The 16,447-nt window shown below is 35.0% G+C and overlaps 1 protein-coding gene across 1 annotated transcript in view; it reads left to right on the top strand.

Moving 5' to 3' along the window:
* The window catches only part of STT3B (STT3 oligosaccharyltransferase complex catalytic subunit B), a 90,857-nt gene extending 84,299 nt beyond the window's left edge, over window positions 1-6,558 (top strand). The window contains exons 13-16 of the mRNA XM_060685815.2: window positions 1,590-1,763; window positions 2,739-2,852; window positions 3,713-3,925; window positions 5,080-6,558. Coding sequence (XP_060541798.1) covers window positions 1,590-1,763; window positions 2,739-2,852; window positions 3,713-3,925; window positions 5,080-5,160 — 582 coding nt within the window. The 3' untranslated portion in view covers window positions 5,161-6,558. The remainder of the gene's footprint in view (window positions 1-1,589; window positions 1,764-2,738; window positions 2,853-3,712; window positions 3,926-5,079) is intronic.
* Window positions 6,559-16,447: the final 9,889 nt, after the last annotated feature.

The raw sequence follows: 16,447 nt of genomic DNA, 5'->3' as shown, positions 1-16,447 counted from the left end.
TTCAATTGCTATGAATCTTCCTTGATCATCTGCTTCAATTAATTTAGCAATTAAGTCTTTTTTTAGGTATATAACTATACTATTCTTCTTCTCAGGAGCGGATGCAACAAAATGTATGCCTAACCTTGCATTTATTAAATATTTTTGATCTTTCCTTCTAATGTGAGTCTCTTGTAAGACAGATTACATCATTTTTAAACTGTTTCAAATAATGAAATATTTTTCTCCTCTTTTGTGGTGAATTTAGGCCATTAACATTCCAAGTCAGAAATCTAGTTGCCATTCTTGGCCCCCTGAAGCTTTTGGAGCATCTGCTGGAAATCTCCATGCATTTTGCTTTTTGGCCTTGCTCCTCCCACTGCTTCTGTTTTTGTAGTTTCTTGAATCATCTGGAGTTGCTGCACTCTTAATTCTTCTTGACGCTTGGCTGCCGCTCGGGTCTGTCTTTGATCCTTAGGTTCTTCTATTTTTTTGAATACCTCCAAAGCTTGGGCAGTAGTCAAAAGTTGTATTAAATCTTCTTGAGTAATCAAAGCTCCCCTTTGGGCCTGTGCCAACGATTCTTCCTTCTCCCCCTTTCTTACCCCCTCTGCTTCCGTCTTCCTTCTAGCTTCTGGGGACTGTGGGCATCCAGCCTTTAGTACATTGGTGTAGAAATCTCTTGCCTTCCACACTGAGTTAAGATGATATCTTTCTCCTGAATAGTTCACCACTAGACCAGCTGGAACCTCCCATCTGTACTGTATCTGACGGTTTCTCAGTTCTTCCACCAGAAAGGCATAATCCCTTCTGGCTCTCAACATTTTGGGGGTGATTTCTTTCAGTATTAAAACCTCCTGCCCCGGCACTTGAAGTTTATTTTTAAAAGTAACTTGTAGGATTTCATTGCGTAGTCTCCTTGTTGTAAAATAGACTACAATGTCTCTTGGTAGATGTTTCTGTCTGGCAACCCATGAATTGACACGGTAAATTTTGTCAATTTGCCATTCAAGATTTGCTTTTTGATCTCCCATTATCTGTGCAAATACTTCTGAAAAAATCTCTCACAAATTCTCTTGCTTATTTTCTTTGAGGCCTCTTATTCTCAAAGCAAATTCCATATCTCTATATTGTATCATTATTACATCGGCCTCTGCTCTTTCCATCTTATTCTGAACCTCTCCCATTTTATTTTCCAAATTTTCATTAGACTGCTTAATTTCTTCCACTTTTTCATCTATTGCTTCAATATGGCCTGCCAAACCTTGGACTGCCATGACAATATCCTCTCTAATTTCCTGATTTCGATTTTGAATGAACTCTTTAATTTGAGCCATCTCCTCAGCAACATCTCAGATTTTATTCTCAAACACTGAAGTAATTTTTTTTTCTGTAACAGAGGCTTTTCTGATGCACATATTTGTATGCAACTTTGTAATTGAAACTCAAGTTGTTAAATTTCAAACTCACAGCTGGAAACTGTGTCTATTAAACTTGAAGATGCTAGAGTGGTTTATTTAAAAAACATGCAGACTTAACCAAATTCAAAATATTTAGAGTTAAGGTAAATTTAAGGAGAATATATTTATTTTTTTAAAAAACTATTCTAGGTAGGAAAAGCTATGTCATCAAATGAGACAGCAGCCTATGAGATCATGAAAAGCCTAGATGTGGATTATGTCTTAATAATCTTTGGAGGTGTAATTGGATATTCTGGTGATGACATCAACAAATTTTTGTGGATGGTAAGGATAGCAGAAGGAGAACATCCTAAAGATATTAGGGTAAGTTAAAACAGCTTTTAAAATGCACACATGCAGTATTCCTGCCTTAGCTTTTTGTTTAATCTGACAAGATCTTGTGTGTAATGCTTTCAGCTTTCTGTAAAAAAAAAATTATCCCAAATTTGTTTGATATTTGGATGGACACTTATATACACATATACATTGACTATAATTACATAGTATCCTAATTAACTAGTATATTAAGTAATAGTTACTGTGTATTTGTCACATTTGATGTTTTGATACAATATAGCCAAAGGTGAAGATGAAATGAAAGCATATTGTCACTTAGTCTTATAACAATAAGACTAAAAGTAAAACAAGGAATTATGAAATGAATATTTAAAAATGAATGAGTAATCAAATCATTTTTACACTTGAATTTGCCCACTATCTTTTTGTAAGAATTCTTGAAGCACTATACAGATCATCCTTGATTGACACTGTCATTTAGCAAATTTTCAAAGTTGCAACAGATTTCTCTGGGGGTATTTATGATCCAGCTTGTGACCATATGTTGGGTACTCGGCAAGCAGCCACATTAATGGTCCTTTGCAGTGTCCAAGGATCATATGACCATATCTTATGATATCTTTACCAAAACTCGGTATTTACTTTTGGCTCATAACAACCCATTGGTTCTTTTAATAACCACTGCATTTACTTAATGACCAATGGGAAAAAAGTCATAAAATCAGGTTGGTCACATGAGTGATTTGATTTATGATTGCCATGATTTAGGACTGTAGTGGACAGTTCCATTATGGTTTTAAGTGAAAAACTACTTGAACATTCCTCACCATTGTATCCATTGTAGGCTTCTAAAAAAAATGCAATCTCTATGAAAAAATTAGAACTACTCTGAATCACTCCGGGTTTTTTAGCAATTACTTGTTTACAATAACTGATTGTTGTATTTTTAATTCTGTTTTTCTGTTTTTCTAATCTGACTTCATTTCCTTCTTTTTCTTAAAGGAAAGTGACTATTTCACTCCACAAGGAGAGTTTAGAGTTGATAAAGCAGGATCTCCAACCTTGCTGAACTGTCTTATGTATAAAATGTCATATTACAGATTTGGAGAAATGCAGGTTAGTCCTAAAGTGGTTTAGTGCACCTTAATAGTAATGCTTCTTTACATTTCTATGTGTATCCCTGACAATACATTTCACAGTTATTGTGATTACATAAAATCATCATTATTAGGCCTTTCTATAATATGATAAAAGTGAGGTAGTTCTTGTTATCTAATCCTAAAAAGGAAAAGAAAGGAAATTCTTCCTTGTAATGATGGATAAGCATGCAGGGCCGCTAAGTATTTTCTGTAGCAATCCTTTCCCAATTGTACTAGTTACCATTTTTCTATTGAGCTCAATTCAAAGTTTGGTTTTTACCTCTCAAAATTTGAGGTTAGATTGGTTTCAAAATTCCACTGTGCCTTTATATTTCCTTGCCAACTAAGATACAGCAAATAGAGACTACTTAAAAGGTAGTCATAATGGCATTTAACTCTCACTGGAATATTTTAAAAGGACAGCAATTTTATTTCAAAAGCATTCTTGAAATAAAATGCTTCAAAAGCATTCTTAGTGGAAATGCATGATCTGCATTTATAACTTTTATATATTATGATTATTAGTTTATGAGCTTTTTTGGCCACAATTTGAAATAGAAAATCAAGATCTTTCTTAGAGGGGAGGGATTCTGTTGAAATCCTTGATATTTTCTCCTTTTTTGTAGTGCTTACTTATTTCACATTTAACTTATATAGTTTAATGCTGGACTTCTATACTGTGGAGTAAAAGTAAGGCTTCTTTAATCATGATTTGTTTCAAATTATAAATAACATTTTCAAATCTGTTACCCATGTTTTCAAGATAATGTATATACCTTCATAGTTTGTCTAGAATTTAATACACCTGCAAACTAATAGGTTGCATTAATTTTGTAGCTGGATTTTCGGACTCCCCCAGGATTTGATCGAACCCGCAATGCTGAAATTGGCAACAAGGACATTAAGTTTAAACATTTGGAAGAAGCCTTTACTTCAGAGCACTGGCTTGTTAGAATATATAAAGTGAAAAAGTTAGACAACAGAGAAACACTGGACCATAAGCCTAGGCTAACCAACATTTTACCAAAACAGAAGTATTTGTCAAAAAAGGTGGGTTCTTAGTGAAATTTTCAAAGGAAATTTTTAATACGATGCTAGTTTTTCCAGATATGCTATTAGGTCTTTCTATTAGCCACATAAATGGACACTTTTGTTCCCAATAAAGGAACAGCCAATAAAATAATGGTTAACATTTGATTAATAAAGCATGTGGGATTATATTTATCATTTGTGCTCATAGGCAGACTATGCCCCCAAAATCCCAGAGAAGTGTAATAAAATTGACTATCTAAAATACATTAAGAGTATTCCGGTTATTATGTTGGTTCACTTAGTAAATGTGAAAATGTCTTTCTGAAAAATGATGCTTAAGACATTTCAGAATGACTTATTTTGTAAAGTAATTAAACCTGAACTTGTTGTTGACAGCTCAAGTGTCTGGCTTTTTCCTGTTTTAAAATCATTTCATTTGAATACATTTTTTCACCATTATTGTGTGGTCATCTAATCTATTGGACAATCAAGTCTTCAGGAATGAAAATAAAATTCTCTTCAAACAGAAAAGTTTTACCTGATTTTTTTTTATAAGAAAGTAATCTACTGTAAACATTCAAGCAGCAATTCTGAGTGTGTGCATGCATGTGTATATATGCACACACACATATGTGTGTGTGTATATGAGTGTGTGTGTGTGTGTATATACACGCATATACACACACACCACAATAACTCTTTTAAAGAAATTTTTAATAAAGAGGTTTATTACTGCAGTTTTTGGAGTAATACTTCTTGTATTGAATGCTAAAAAGTTACAGTGGCATTAGCAGAAAGCAAAGAGCATCAATAATTTTTTTTCCTTGCTACAGGACAATATGCTAAATAACTGTCATTCAAATTAATTGGCAGTATTTGCTGCAAATAAGTGTAGTCTGAAACCTAAAAGCTTAGGTTTCATTGAAAACAGCGACAATGACTAAAGGAAAACACGCATAGAATAACACAAATTTATGGTGAGGGATTTGGGGAACATGCTACATGTCAGAACTGGAAAAATCACATCCCAAAGTACCTGCATATGCTACTTCCTACCCTTCTAACCTTGACTTAAAACATAATAATTAAGGATTCTGGAGCAATACAAAAACATGAGCATTGTCGCTAGCGCATTATAAATAACTAATACACTATTCTGTTTTTCTTTTTAGACTGCCAAAAGGAAGCGTGGCTACATTAAGAATAAACTAATTTTAAAGAAAGGCAAGAGACCCAACAGGAAGACAGTTTAAAAACACTGTACTGATTGCTAATATTGAAGCAGTTGTCCTTGAGATAACCAGTCTTTGCCTTTAGCTCAAGTCATGTTTCACAGCAACATGAGGGTACAGAACCATCTTTGGTCCAGATTATTGTACAAAACTTTCAGGCAATGTCTGACTTAAATTTTGGCTTATTGAGAACAGCTGTTTTAGATTTGTATTGTGGAGCAAGACAGGACTGCTGTCCAGGTCTTAGCAGCAGATTTTTTAAAAATGGGTACATATTATCCTTCAAATTAATCAAATTTGAACCAATTGCACCAAAGAGCCCTTTAATTCGGTCCTTGGCACATGCATACTTGTCAGTTTTTTTAATCTTCTGTTGAACAGCAATATCTCAACTGGATAATCCTAATTGTGACATTTGCAACAGTGTGGGTATTTTGACATTTCAGCTAATAGAACAGCTTTGAGATATTTATTTTATGAGACAACAGTCATTGTTGCAGTATGTTGTGTTCAGGACTATATATCTAGCTGCAATTTCACTAATCATGGCACAGATTATGTGCTTGGATGAGGCCATTTATTTTGAGAAGAAGTGTTGCTTCCCTTCAAGGGTATGTGGTAGATCTTTCATAGAAAAGATAAATACAAGGGCTACATTTGAACCTTAAATCTGACACGACAGTAATGAATGCTATTGAGCACCATAGCATCTGGTGTTCTCAAAACCTCCTTGTTTAACCAGAAGTTTATATTATACAATATTTTGGCCTATAAGGAGAAAAATTGACAAGTATCCAAACTTGTTTCCTGCATCTATTTACAGGCAGAAGGTTTATAAGTCTGCCTGCTTACCTGTCTTTTTCATGGGGTTGGGTTTCTGGAAATAATTAAGTTTTTCTCCACATTTTTATTTAGTGCTTCAGTTTATGGAACTTTTGCTTTGCATATGCGCTATCTTTTATAGTTTATGAAAAAGATTTTATCAAGTGCACTAAATCATAAATGGAGACTGAACATGTTCAATTTCCAACTATACAAACTTGAACATTTGTTATTTTATTAAAAATGTATATGGGATAGGATTAATTGACAGCCACAGGATATAATTTTGATAACAAAAAAACAGCTTATGCCATCTTTGTTGGTGTAAAGCAGAATAGTGTGTACCTTCCCAAAAAATATTATTTGATCAGTGAGAAAGTTACTGCTGATATTACAGATGTATACTTTTTATTTGTATTTTTTTCCCTTTTGGATTAAGGAGGTTATGAATCAATAATGCAGTAGTAACATTTTCACAAAATCTGGATTTCTGACCCTTTGTCACTGAAATTATATTATTTTGTTGCTTTACAACTCAATGCAAATCCATTGTTGACTATAGGGATAAATAAAGTTAAATCAAGTTTTTGTGTTAAATGGCTGGCTGCTATTTTTTATTTACTACCTTGCGGTTTCAAAAAGTTGCTATGTTAAGGAACTGAACCACCATTTATTCAAAACTATTTCTGGCAAATATTTTCCTTTCTACATTGAGAATTGTCAATTTGATTATGACTTGCTTTCACGTTTTCTCTTGGTATAATTTCTTCCATAAACATAAGCTAACTTAAGTGTGCTAATGCTACATTATAATTAGATCCAAATTTAATAATTTGGGACAAACTGAAAAGTGTTTTACACTATTTACATTCTGCTTTTAATACTAATGAAATTTATCCTTTATCCTATAAAAGGATACACTGATATACACTAGATTTCTCCTCTCTTATTTGTATTGTATTTAAAAACTCTAATGAAGAATTCTGGTTACCTACTCAGTATAATATGCCTCAACTTCCCTTGTATTTTTTAGACATTTAATCTCAGTTCAGAATTCATTGGGCAATATTCAGACTTAATTACTGATTTTAACTATTTTACTCACTCACCTATTAAAAGAAGTACAGGAATATACTTAAAAAGTGAATGAAACAATTTATACTCTAATTTTTCAACAATTGCTGAAACATTCTACAACCTTTCATGTTTGTTTTTCCTTTTTTTCTGCTACTTTTATCTGTTAGCATTTTAATCAGAAGATGAGCAAGTCAAACATCATAGGTGAAACATAATGGGATTACTATTCTTCCAGCTGTTCTTGTTCAGTTGCGTTCTATTTCTAACTTTTCTTGATTAGTCCACAATTCTTGCTTGGGGTGATTTTTTTTCTAATGAGAAAAGCACATTTTGATTTTTATTTCAAGAGACGTGCCAGCAGCACTATACATGAAAATGTGCTGGGATATGCCATATAGTTTCAGTTCTTTCCAAAAATATTCACTTCCTTCCAGATCTTATGAATTCTATCTTCACCGCTGAATATCATTGGAGTTTCACACAGATCCCTTGCTCATACATAGGAATTTGAATCAATAATCTCCAGGTTTTTTGCTTGTCTCATTGATTTATTGAACCAAATCATCTGACGTGATATCCAATGTGAAAAAGTATTGACTCTTAGATTATTGTAATTAAGTGGTTGCATCAGTGTTAGCTGTAGTAACTGCAACCAAATAAGTAAATACTTCCTGCAGTAGATAACCAGTCTCTCATGTAGTGTATAGGATTTCTGATCCATTTGTCCATAATAAACTGCTTCAGCAAAGCAAAGGGTTTTCTAACATGAACTTGTTTCAGGGCATGCCACAATATTTCTGGGATGAGATAATAATAGCTATTCCAAAATACTGATTTCATTCTTTTTTCTTGTAAACTTGATTGTATATTAGAAATCATTGTCCTGCTTGTGCTCCAGTTTTAGTTGATGGATGAATTAAATTTCTCTGATATAAAGTAGAATTCATTCTTCTTTCAGTGATGGCAAGTCATTCAGATTCTGAATGACTTGCAAAGCATTCCTAGACTATCTCACACTACTTCCTTGCTTGACAATAAGTTCTACACTCTTATTTTAGAATTCAAAATGAAATTCAAGATGTGTTTAATGTCTGCCAGACATAGTAACTATATAGCTTAAAAGATTCCATTTTCAATTCATCTGTTCTTAAAAATATTCCTCTGAAAATCTAGCTTTTCCCTTTTTGACAAACATGAGACAATGTTTCTTTTAGAAATCAATAGCTTCCATTTTATTCTTTCCTGTAAATTCCATTTTTACCTAAATTTTTTCTAATGGTGGGATCTATTGACTTAAGTAAGATTAGAGAGTCTTGCAGATCCCTGTGTTTTGTTCTGGAATTCTTTCTGCCTTATTTAATTTATTATATTATGATTTTGGAATGATTTTTTTTAACAGGAAAGTCAGCTTTAGAAAGATTCTTTATTATCTCATATTTCAATAATCTGTTTCTAACTTTGAATCAGTGACATTGTAGAGTTTTAGAAATGATTTTATAAATAATTTGAGATCAATAGGTACCAATTACTTTTTTATGGAGGTTTTCAAAATATTTTTCAAGTGGGGAATGACATATCTCTAAATCTATGTGGTTAGAATTTCACTATGATGGAAAGAATCAAAGTTTTGAAATTATAGGGAAGAATCTGGTAACCTAAATCTCATTGGTAGCTTAAATTGTGATGGAATTATTCATATAATTGACCCTAGCTATTCTTTTAACTCCCTAAGTAGGACGGCAGCTATTTTCATACTGGCATACTGCGTATTGGATGACTTCATTTATAAAATACATTAAATGAAAATGAAAATGTTACTGTTCACTTAAATTCTCTTAATATATCCTTTTGATAATCATTGGCACTGTTCAGAAAAACTAAAATGGATGAGGATATATGTTCATAATACTGTACAGTTAGTCCTTGATTTATGGCCACATAAGTGATGGAGTCATTGAGTTGCCCTGATTTTACAACCTTTTTTGTCATAGTCAATCATTTGTGAATCTGATTTTCCCCACTGATTTTAGTTGCCAGAAGATTGCTGGGAAGGCTGCAAATTGCAATTACTTGACCAAGGGATGATTCAGTCATCATAAATACATGCTGGTTGCCAAGCACATGAATTTTGATCACATCCCTGTAGGGATACTGCAGCGATTATAAGTGCAAGGGCCACATTTTTTAAGTACTGGCATAATTTTGAATAGTCATAAATCAAGGACTATCTGAATCTGTTAGAAGCAACCTAATCTGAGCACCTCGAAGATAACTTGAGAAAATGAAATACTAAATTAGTAGAAGTTATTAAGAAACAGAATCTCGGTCATCAAGGTTATGGTTGTCCCAAAGGTGCTTTTTCAAGAGGCAACTGGACTTTTCTTTGAAGATGTTTCACTTCTAATCTAGTGAATTAGATATTTATTAAAACTAGGTTATGGCAGAGGTCACTGTCCAAAAAATTTTAAGGATTGCTGCACAGAACCTAGCAAAGTTGTATTTTGTAGCAGGTTTAGTAATGGAGGTTTTTAGTACCCCTTCCCCCCACCTAATTCTTTCAAAGCAAGATTTTTGTGATTAATACTGTACAGTGACCTCAAATTAATGAGGAAAAGACATGAAAGCAGAATCTAGTTTAATGGCAGTATTTGGATTAATAAAGGGTGCTATCTTTGATGCATGTGTAAAGCTGGATATTCTTTGAATTCTAAAACAAGGTTCCTGCTCTTATCCCTTTTATGTTTTTCACAAGAAAACACAATTAGCATTCTGTGCATCTACTAAAGTATTAGCTTCTTGCAATTCAGTATCAGAATCAACATCCAATATTTTCTGTCATTAAAAGATATGCATACTTTTGGAAAACAAAACAGGAAATTACTATTAAGTTAAATTGAAGTTGTTCATAATACTATTTCTGTTAATATCATATTTCCTGAATTTTGGAAATTTGTTGTTATATAATTCCTATATACTGTATAAAGAGAGCCAGTTTATTGGTTAAGGCATCTGGTGAAGAGCTCTAGTTCTGCCTCAGACATAAAGCCAACTGGGTAACTGACAAAGCAAACCTCATTAGCCCAACAAGATGTCGGCCATTTGAAGTGGGCCAGGTCAAGAAACAGATTCCACAAGTTTGAGTGTATGCACAACAGAATTGTAAAACCATCACTGAGTTTTTATTTCTCTCCTTAAATTCTGGTGAATATATAGTGTCAGTCTGAGCTTTCTCATGCTTGCTCTTTCCAGGTTTAAAGCATGATTTTGTTAATATAATTGTCATCTCTACTTAGTTTCCCCCAAAGTCATCTTTGTGGTGCTGCCAACCATCTCACTGCATTAAACAGCAAAAGAAACTCCTGGGACATTTTTCTCCAAGGGTATAACTACTGAAAAGCCATATGGATACAGAAGAAGAAAAGCCAGCTCTGACATTTTGTGCACAAAAATGATAGGAAAACTTCCTTTTCCTCCCTGAACCTCCCATTGTCTTATTAGTTGCACTTGCTTTATTTTGGAAGCGGCCTGTCTGCCTTGGTCAGTCCCAGGCAATGACCTTGGGATTTGGGGTTGTCTCATGCTTTCAGATGGCACACTTGCTTTCCAAAATTCCCTCCCACACCTTACATTCCAATACCTTCCCTCCCGCTTCCCATTACTGTTGCGAGCAGGGCTGTGTAGCAAGTCAACCATGACATGCTGACCCTTCAGAAAGATTATTAATCCTACAAAGAAACACTTCTACACTGTTCTTTTCACACAAATACCCTATTGGGATCGGTCTGGGTACCTGGTGTGGAACCTCTAAATAACCCTAAGGGCATGGACATTCCTCGCTGTAGCCACTTTGCCTCTGCCAAGGGAAACCCCTTCCATAAGACTAAATACTGCAACTTCCCCTTGTGATATTGAGAATCAAGGATCTTGACCTCAAAGTGCTTCTCTCTGTCTAACCATGGGGGGGGAGGCAACTTAATGACCGGCCTCAGCAGTGAGTTAAGGAAGGGCTTTAGCAAACTACTATGAAACACTGGGTGAATTACTCCTAAAGTTTTTTGGTAACAAATTCTACCGTCACCAGATTTAGGATCCGGATGATAGTTCTATTTACCTGGGACCCAACTTCTTGCAGGATTGGCCCAATTGCAAGAACTTCATGGACAGGCATGCGTCATCATCTATTGTAAACTCCCGCTGATGTGCTCTCATCATTTTTGCTTCTGTTGCTACTTCTAATGCTTTGTGCACTACCAGCCAGATGGCTTTCAGAGTACTCAGACAATTAAATTGATGGACACCCTTGAGGAAGGTCTGGCATAGACACAAATTCTGCACCAGTGACCATTCAAAAGGGGGTAAATCCAATATTACTGTGCACAGTTATTTAGGCCATCTCAGCAAAGGGCAAGAACTCAGTCCAATTGTTTTGCTGATAATTCACATAGCATCGAAGATACTGTTTCAAGACTGCATTCGTACGTTCAAGCTCCATTCATCTGAAGTTGATGGGCGGAGTTCCTCCCTGGGAGGAGCCTAACCTTGGGAATTTGTGCCAAAATTTTGAAGTGAATTGCATCTCCCAAACTGAGTTTATGCTTTTTTGGAATGCCATGCAATTGGTAAATGTGCTATACCAAGAGCTTAGTCAGAGACCAAGCAGAGGAGATACTATAGTTGTCCCCCAAAGGGACCTATTTTCTTTTCTTTGAAAAACATAGGAGTTGCCATCTTGACTTAGCCAGTTGAATGAAGCCCCAGGTTAAATGTTCAAGCCCTCAGGAGGCCTGAAATGGCCCATTTCCCAACTCCCGGTGGGACAGAAAGTGACGTTTTTTGCTGTCCTCAGCCTCCTGAGCTTCTCTAGGAGGCTCCTGAGGGCCTCCGAGGGAGTGGGAAAGGCTGTTTTTGCCCTTCCCAGATGTATAGAGGATCTGGAACCAGGTAAGAAAAAACAGGCCTTTCCCCCCAGGCCCTCCGGAGGCAGGAAACAGCCTGTTTCCCTACTTCTGGTGGGCCCAGAAGGCCCAAAAATCAGCTGGCTGGCGCGTGTATGTGTGCCAGGGCTGAGCTGGCATGCCCACTGATATGGCTACGTGTGCCACCTGTGGCACGCGTGCCATAGGTTCGCCATCACGGATCTATATCATTAAGAACTTAATCCAGTTAATTATTCTATACATTTTAAATTGAATCAATCCCAATAATATGCTGACTGACCAACAAGAATGTTGAGGACGTCAACAAGATACGCTTCTGTCATAGTATTGTATTAAGTTCTTTTCCATGCTCAGCTTTTGTTTAATTCTCTTTGCCGAAGAGAGCTCCCTTTGCCTGGGCCCCTTGAATTTTTTCAATCATACTGATTTTGTTAGAAATTGTTGAAAATGTAGTGTTCACCAAACTTGCTTTAAACTTAATCTACACCACTCACCCTAATATCTTACTTATGGATGATAAAATTGACACTAATTTTAGCAAAGATTATGAATGCAGATTTAATGAATAATGGTTTGTTTTCTATGCTGGCCCTTAACAACACCCTTGAGGACAAGAGTCTAATATGGTGTCATGTGGGGCGCATTTTCAGGTGTTTTCGTCCATCTGGTATTTCGGGACAGATGGACGTTTATACCTTGACTGCGTATAAACAAGTCCATTCAGCTGCGCAGTAGGTCATGAGAGAAATCTTCCCTTTTTGTTCACACAGAGCATCTCTCTCCAGCTCACTGTCCCCACTCAAATGCCAATCTTCCCCCCTCCCCGTTACTATGGCAGCCAATAGTAAGCAAGCATCATAGAGGCTGACATATGGGACAGAAGTATCTCTGCAGCATATTTACAGAAATCTTGTGCTTTCTGCCACCTACTGCTCAGTATCAATCCTGCAATTTCAACATTCTAAACTCCTCAGAATAACATAGAACTTAACTTTCTTACTTGGCTACAGATATTCAGGGTCAACCTAAAGGGACTTGGTCACTTTTCCATTCTAGATGTTGCCCAACAACTCAGCAAACTCACTGGTTAGGTCTGTAGTAAAATTCCTCTAGAAACATCAGGTGAGAATAGAATTGTTTGCCACTTATTGTGGGGATTAAAATAGCATAAAATCCAAAATTCAGCCAGCTGGAAATAGAGCATATGCTGTTGCTCTCTGTAGTTCGAAGTTTGAATACAATAGTTCCAAAGTCCTTAAACCATACTATGATATTCTATTGCATCAACATTAGTCAAGCCATTGTGGGGCAGTCCTGAGAATTTGGAGTAGCAGTGGGGATAGACCAATGTGAAATCCTCCGGGGTTTGCCACAGGTTCGCTTCCCGCACATGCGCAGTGCGCACCAAACATGCGCTGTGTGCATGCATTTGCAGTGCGTGCCAAACGCATGCTGCACACGCATGCTCAGTGCACACCAAACACGCTATGCACACATCTGCAGTGCGTACCAAAGGCACACTTCACGTGGAAAAGAGTCTTAAGAAGGTATAACAGCGAGGGTGGGGGGGAACAGCTGTGCCGCACAATTTAGATTTGTTAGAAAGAAGGATTTCCTGCTTTCTAGTGAATATAAATAGTGCAGCACAGCTGATCGTTGGAAATATCAGTTCAGACGAACAAGTAGCTTTTTTTTACTAGAGATTCGCCCAACTGGTAGCTTTTATTACTACCGGTGCGAACCAGTAGCATTTCACCCTTGGGACAGACCCAGGTTCATGTCTTTCCTCAATCATGGAAATGCTCACTAGATAACTGATCTAATCACAGCTATGTAGCTATCTCATAGAATACATGGAAATATCTGAGGATGAAGTATAGTTTGACACTCTGAACTCTCTTTGACACAACATTCATTTTAGTAGCCATTTCTGAATTATTTGTTGTATGTTGTAATGATTGAAATATGTGCCAATGATCATACAATGATCCACTGAAATGCTGCTACTGAAGTTGATGTTTTGTAGTATCAAAGCATATTGGTGGTTGACCTGTGATTAGTATTAATATTTCAGAAAGAGAATTATGCAGTATAGCCAGGAAAAGCTGTACAAACAGTAATAAATCCAAATAAAAATTATTGTCTTTAGTTCATGATTTTAATTCCCAAAGTATGAAAGCAAAACTAATTGGAAGTGATTACCAAAGAACTGGATCTTAACAATAAGTATAAGTATATTTTTTGTTTATGAATAATTATATTTAAGAAGAAATTGCATAGATCTTATAACTGGAAATACATCAATATTTATAATTCAAAGTTTACAACATCTAACTGAAAAGAAACATTCAACCTTAAATGCAAAACAATATGTAATGATCTATAAATAAGGCATGTTATTGATTCAACTGTGAAATTCAAGGGGCACTTGGAAGGAGGAAGTAAGTTATCTTGGATTTTTTTTTGGAATACCTTATTGATTAGTATTTTCCAGATTTAAGGCTGTGCATAGTAGATCTAACTTCTCATAATTTTGGAAATTTTAATATTCACCACGTATTCAGCTGCCAATTGTATTATGAACATAAAATATTTATTAGAAGAGGACTCACATGGTTTATCATGCAGTGTGAAATATCCTGTATATAATGAAATACCAAATATCTATTCATGAAGATAAATCCCCAAAACATGAATACCTATATCAAAATGACTGGGACTCAGGAGATTTGTATCAACACAGAACTGATTAAAGAAATCCAAAAACAAAACCAGCTATTTGTACAATGAATAGAAAACATAACACAGAATTGCAGGTTCAGAAGTCTGTAAGAGCATCTGTTAATGTGCTTGTTACATACCAGACTAATCTCAGCCTCCTATATATTATTATACAAGTAATGCAAATTAGGTTTCTACTATTATCAAAGATGATTTACATGTAAACTTTGATACCAAAGGAGATTTCCTTTTAGAAGCAAATATTTATATACCATTATCTCCAGGATATAGCTTTATTTCCTTTTAAATAGTTTTTAAGCATGATTAAATAAATTCAGTTTTTATAAATTGAATGCATTTCCATAAACATAATTGAATCACATTATTTATATAATACTTTGTTTTACTGTAGATAGATAGATAGATAGATAGATAGATAGATAGATATGCATACTTTTGACTACCATCTTAAGATTTTCATGAAAACAAATATTTTAAAAGCTAGTAAAATTTTAATTAGCCTTTCACTCATTATTAAGATGTAAAAATTCAAGGAGACAAGGCACAAAAATAATCCAGGTGAGTTCAAAATGAATGTATTGAGGAAAAAAGCTAATACAATTGTATAAACTGAACAGAGAACTTTTTACTTTGATAGCTTTGATACTTTTAATTTAATTTAAATCTATATTGATATTAAGAAATATGAGCAATAATACTGAAGCTATAACTGGGGGGATAAGATGCACACTTATTTTCACTGATCCAGCTTACTGTGTACTATGAATGGGATTTTGCAATCTTCTGTAAGGATTCTTTATGTATGCTGGACTTCTCCATACATGATTAACAATCAGTTGGACCATTCTGAAGTTACGGGCAGTTTGCCTCTCTCTCATCTTGAGAAAGCTAGACTTTCTCAAGCACTGTTCTAGTTGGCTGGGATGAATATGCAAACCAGCTGGCTGGTACAACAGAATGGGCGTTCTAAATAGCACAAATCATTTTATGGGAAGTTAAATTTATTTCCTAATCTTTTCTCCCAATAGTTGATAAATATTATTTAGGTATGTAGTTAGAGTTTATTGCAAGGAAACACTTCATAGAAAATAACACAGTTTGATTGTCTCTTGTTATAGCAACAAGTGATGTGAAAGAAGTCTTTCCTTCCACTTTTTGGACTTGTGCCGAAACAGTCATCTCAACAGCTAGCCTTTTTTTGAACAAATTATTTGAATGATCCTGTAAGTTCTGTATTTATGTTTCCCTCTTTGAGGAATATGGACGGTTTACAAATATGAAAACTAAAATAAATAGATGTAGTCAACAAAACTGGATCCAAAAAACTATTCATGCATTCGAAAAATTAATAGTGTTTCAGAAATCTCTGGTTCAATTAAATTATCAAATATCTACATTGTCCCAAAAAACAAATATATCCATTAGATATACAAAGTACATAGTGAGAAGGATGGAGTCAATGGCTAACAAAATTGCTTAGATATTTCTATTTTCCTACATGGTGCCAGGAAACAAAGTTTCAGTGTGACCTACAAAGGCAAAAACCTGCTTTTACATGTTACATCCAAACAAACAAAAATGTTCTTGTCAAAATATGTTCTTTAGCCAGGCTCTGTTACAGCTGTAAGTTATTCAGTGGCTTTAAGTGCAAAACTTTGGCAGTGTGAAAAATACAAAAATTCATCAATACTAGAAAGTGATAATAATGTGAAGTCTGATCCTTCAAGCAA

Source organism: Pantherophis guttatus, chromosome 4 (assembly GCF_059756535.1).
Source record: "Pantherophis guttatus breed Tessera chromosome 4, ASM5975653v1, whole genome shotgun sequence".
NCBI classification, from domain to species: Eukaryota; Metazoa; Chordata; class Lepidosauria; order Squamata; family Colubridae; genus Pantherophis; species Pantherophis guttatus.
Note: the sequence above shows the minus strand (reverse complement) of the source record. Positions and strands in the feature narration are given on the sequence as shown.